The 3,805-nt window shown below is 36.4% G+C and overlaps 1 protein-coding gene across 1 annotated transcript; it reads right to left on the reverse strand.

Annotated features, from left to right (window-relative positions):
* Positions 1–2,313: 2,313 nt before the first annotated feature.
* Positions 2,314–3,507, reverse strand: LOC145050542 (uncharacterized). Its single transcript, XM_078998772.1, has one exon. It carries the CDS (start codon positions 3,505–3,507, stop codon positions 2,314–2,316), a length of 1,194 nt encoding a protein of 397 aa, XP_078854898.1.
* Positions 3,508–3,805: the final 298 nt, after the last annotated feature.

Here is a 3,805-nt window from a genome sequence, read left to right on the forward strand (position 1 = left end):
TATGACCCAGTATGAGACCTTTGTCAACCATAAAATGGCACTTTTCATAATTCAAAACAAGATTGGTGTCAATTCATCTTTGCAAAATCTTTTTCAAATTACCCAAACATTCATGAAAAGAATTACCATAAACTGTGAAGTCGCCCATAAATACTTCAATGATTTCCTCAACATACTCCGAAAAATAATTACCATGCACCGTTGAAAAGTGGTGGGAGCATTGCAAAGTCCAAAAGGCATTCGCCTATATACAAATGTTCCGAAGGGACATGTGAAAGTGGTTTTTTCTTGATCCTCGGGTGAAAAGGGTATTTAATGGAAACTAGAATACCCATCTAAGCAACAATAGTGAGTTATTCCCTCTAACCTTTCCAACATTTGATCAATGAAGAGAAGTGGGAAATGGTCTTACCGGGTTGAGGAATTGAGTCTTCTATAGTCTATCCAAACCCTCCACCTATTTTGCACATGGGTGGGGACTAATTCACCTTGACCATTCTTTGTAATGGTAATACCTGTCTTCTTAGGTAAAACTTGCATTGGGCTTACCCACTTGCTATCCGATATAGGATATATCATCCCTGCATTCAACAACTTCAAAATCTCTTTCTTCACAACCTCCATCATTGGAGGGTTCAAACACCTTTGAGCTTCTCGGGAGGGCTTGTAATCTTCTTCAGAAAGGATCTTGTGCATGCAAAGTGAAGAACTTAGCCCTTTAATGTCAGCTATAGTCCACCCAATAACTTCCTTATACTCCTTCAAAGTGGTGACAACCTCTTCTTCTTCTTTTGTTGATAACTTTGTAGAGATTATCACTGGCAAAATCTCTTTCTCTCCAAGATACGCATATTTGAGATGCTCGGGTAAAGCCTTGATATCTTATTTTATTTCCTTATTTTTATTAGTTTATTTTAGTATTTTATCTCTTTTTATCATTATTGCATTGTATTTTATTTATTTTCTTTATTATGGATCATACCGGTGACTTTTTATGTTGCATGAGGTATTTTGCAAGGTTTTGGAGCTTGTTGCAGTTATGCATTAGCTTGGAAATGGGCTTTGTGAGCTTCCGAGGCATTATTGAGCTTTGCGGATCCATTAAAGGAGATTTGGGCTTAAAAAGGCTAAAGACGTGGATGAAGTGGGCTTGTGAAGATGGATCATGGATTGTTATTTTGGGCTTGGAGCATCCATATTTGAAGCTAAAAGATGATTGGTTAATTTGAATCATGTGGGATATGGAGGGGACCAAGGGAATCTTTCGTAGTGGGATGGTTAGTGGAGGAAAAATAAGCCAATAGCATTCCAGCAACACTTGCGCGGGTGGAATCTCCATCGCGCGGGTACCCGCGCAATTGCCCAGTTTTGGGCATTTTGGTCATTCGGCTTGCCATTACCTTGGGGGATTGGATCTATCAGCTATGACTTTGATTTTACACCATTGGAGACCAAAAGAAGGCTATTTTGGAGCTTGAGACTCATTTCTTTTCATCATTCCAAGTTATTGGTAGTTTCTTTATGCAATTAGACTTTTCTGGTTGTTATTTTATTCCCGTGAGTGGCTAAATCCTCTATTTTGGTAGACCTTGGCTAAAACCTTTAAATGTTTGTGGGTTTTTGAAGGATTTATGCTGATTTATCATTTATCTTATGTCTATGATTCTAGTTCATATTTCCTATACTTGTTTAATGCTTTGATCATGAGCTTGGTACTTTAATAAGAAATTGTTGGTTTATTTCTTTGGTTTAGCATTGAATCATTGAATTTACTTAGAATAAGGGCTTTATGATAGTAGAAATCATATCTAGCTTATGAATCATAACTCGTTTATGGATGTGTAAGCATTGACATCCTCTAGGAATTGGGGATTCCTTCATTCTTAAGTCTAATCAACTTCTTGGGTTCAATTGCTTCAATTGGATCTTTAATTTTGATTAAGAAGGTGTGTTTTGGGCTTCCCCAACCTCCATAGAACTTATGAGGAATCTTGGCATATCATGCTTCATGATTGCTATAGCCAATTTGAGATGAATGAGAAGCTTCATATTAAATCCTAATGATAAACACACAAATGTTCATTGTGTTGAATTGCCTTGGTTTACCAATTCTCTCCAATATTTGAGCATCTCATCACCTTACTTAAGTACAAGTTTTCTAGTTATTCAAATCTTTTAGTTTTCAAGCAATCATAACACCCCCCGTTAGTTTAATTGTAGTTAGTTAGTTTATTGACACTAGTTATTTTGGATTGCATTGGTGATTGAATACAACCATTTCCCTAAGGATCGATATCCCTTTTTACCATTATATTACGTTTTATTTGCAAACAAAGGGTTGAGTTCCAATTCCGGTGCTTGCACAATAAAAGGAACAAGTTTCTCATTAGGCATCAGTAATTTCAGCTTTGGAACATCAAACCTCATTTTCTTCTTTTGATCCATGCAAGATACAACTTCCAAAATCTCTTCATCAATTTTAAATTGGTTGGAAAATTTTTCCACTTCATGCTTTTGAAGATTCCTGTCTAAAATGAGATCTAACACATCAAGATTAGACAAATCAAAACACTCTTTGGTTAATGCTTCAATAACATCCACAAAATTCAAAGATGAAATATCACTTGGATATCTCATAGCATCATAGATGTTGAAATGTATCACCTCTCCATCAAACTCCATAGACTTTGTACCATCATAAACATCAATTTTTGTTCGGCCTGTTTTAAAAAAGGGTCTTCCTAGAAGAATTGAACTTAAATTTGGTGAGTCATCATCATCCATGTCAAGGACATAAAAATATGCTGGAAATACTAGCTCATTCACTTGGACTAACACATCTTCTAGCACACCTTTTGGATGTACCAAAGATCGGTCAGCCAATTGAATGATCACCCCAGTCTTCTTCAATATGCCAATATTTAATGTTTTAAAAATGGAATATGGAAAAATATTGATAGAAGCTCCAAGGTCTAGCATGGCCCGTGGAACATGAAGATTACCTAACTTGCAAGGAACCGTGAAAGCACCCGGATCCTTACATTTTTGAGGTAATATTTTCTGTAACACTGCAGATACATTTTCACCTACCTTAAATATTTCATTCCCTTTTAATATTTTCTTAGATGTGCATAATTCCTTAAGGAATTTAGCATACCTAGGGACTTGTTTGATGGCATCAATAAGAGGAATATTTACCTCAACCTTTCTGAACATCTCCATGATCTCATTGTCTTCCCTTTCACGCTTTGACTTGCTTAACCTTATGGGAAATAGAGGAGGAGTGACTTTTACTTCAATGGGAATTTTCTTTGAAGGGTCTTTTGACTTCTCTTCTTCTTTCTCTAACTCCATCTCTTCTTCTTCTTCAATTATCTTTGGACCTTCATATTCTTTGCCATTTCTTAAAGTGATGGCACATGCACTATGCTTTGGATTCTTTTCGATTTGTGCGAGTAGTTTGCCTTGTGACTCCAATTTACTCACAGAAGTGGCGAGTTGAGTCATTTGTTACTCCAAAGTCTTGATACTCGCATTGGTCTCATTTTGAAATATTTGAGTACTTGTTGCTAAACTCTTGACAATATTTTCCAAAGACATTCCCAATCCGCTTGAACCACTTCCTTGTTGCATGTTTTGAGGTAGGAATTGAGATTGATGAGGAGGTTGATTTGGTTGGAAATGTGGTTGATAATTTTTTTGGTGATGCATTTGATTTTGAAATGGAGGTCTTGGTTGAAAAGATGGTGGCCTGGGCTGAAAATTAGCATTGGGTTGATGCCAATTTGGATTACTTCTTGGCTGA

Source organism: Lactuca serriola, chromosome 5, assembly GCF_051521515.1.
Source record: "Lactuca serriola cultivar US96UC23 chromosome 5, Lser_US96UC23_V15, whole genome shotgun sequence".
In the NCBI taxonomy this organism is placed as follows: domain Eukaryota; kingdom Viridiplantae; phylum Streptophyta; class Magnoliopsida; order Asterales; family Asteraceae; genus Lactuca; species Lactuca serriola.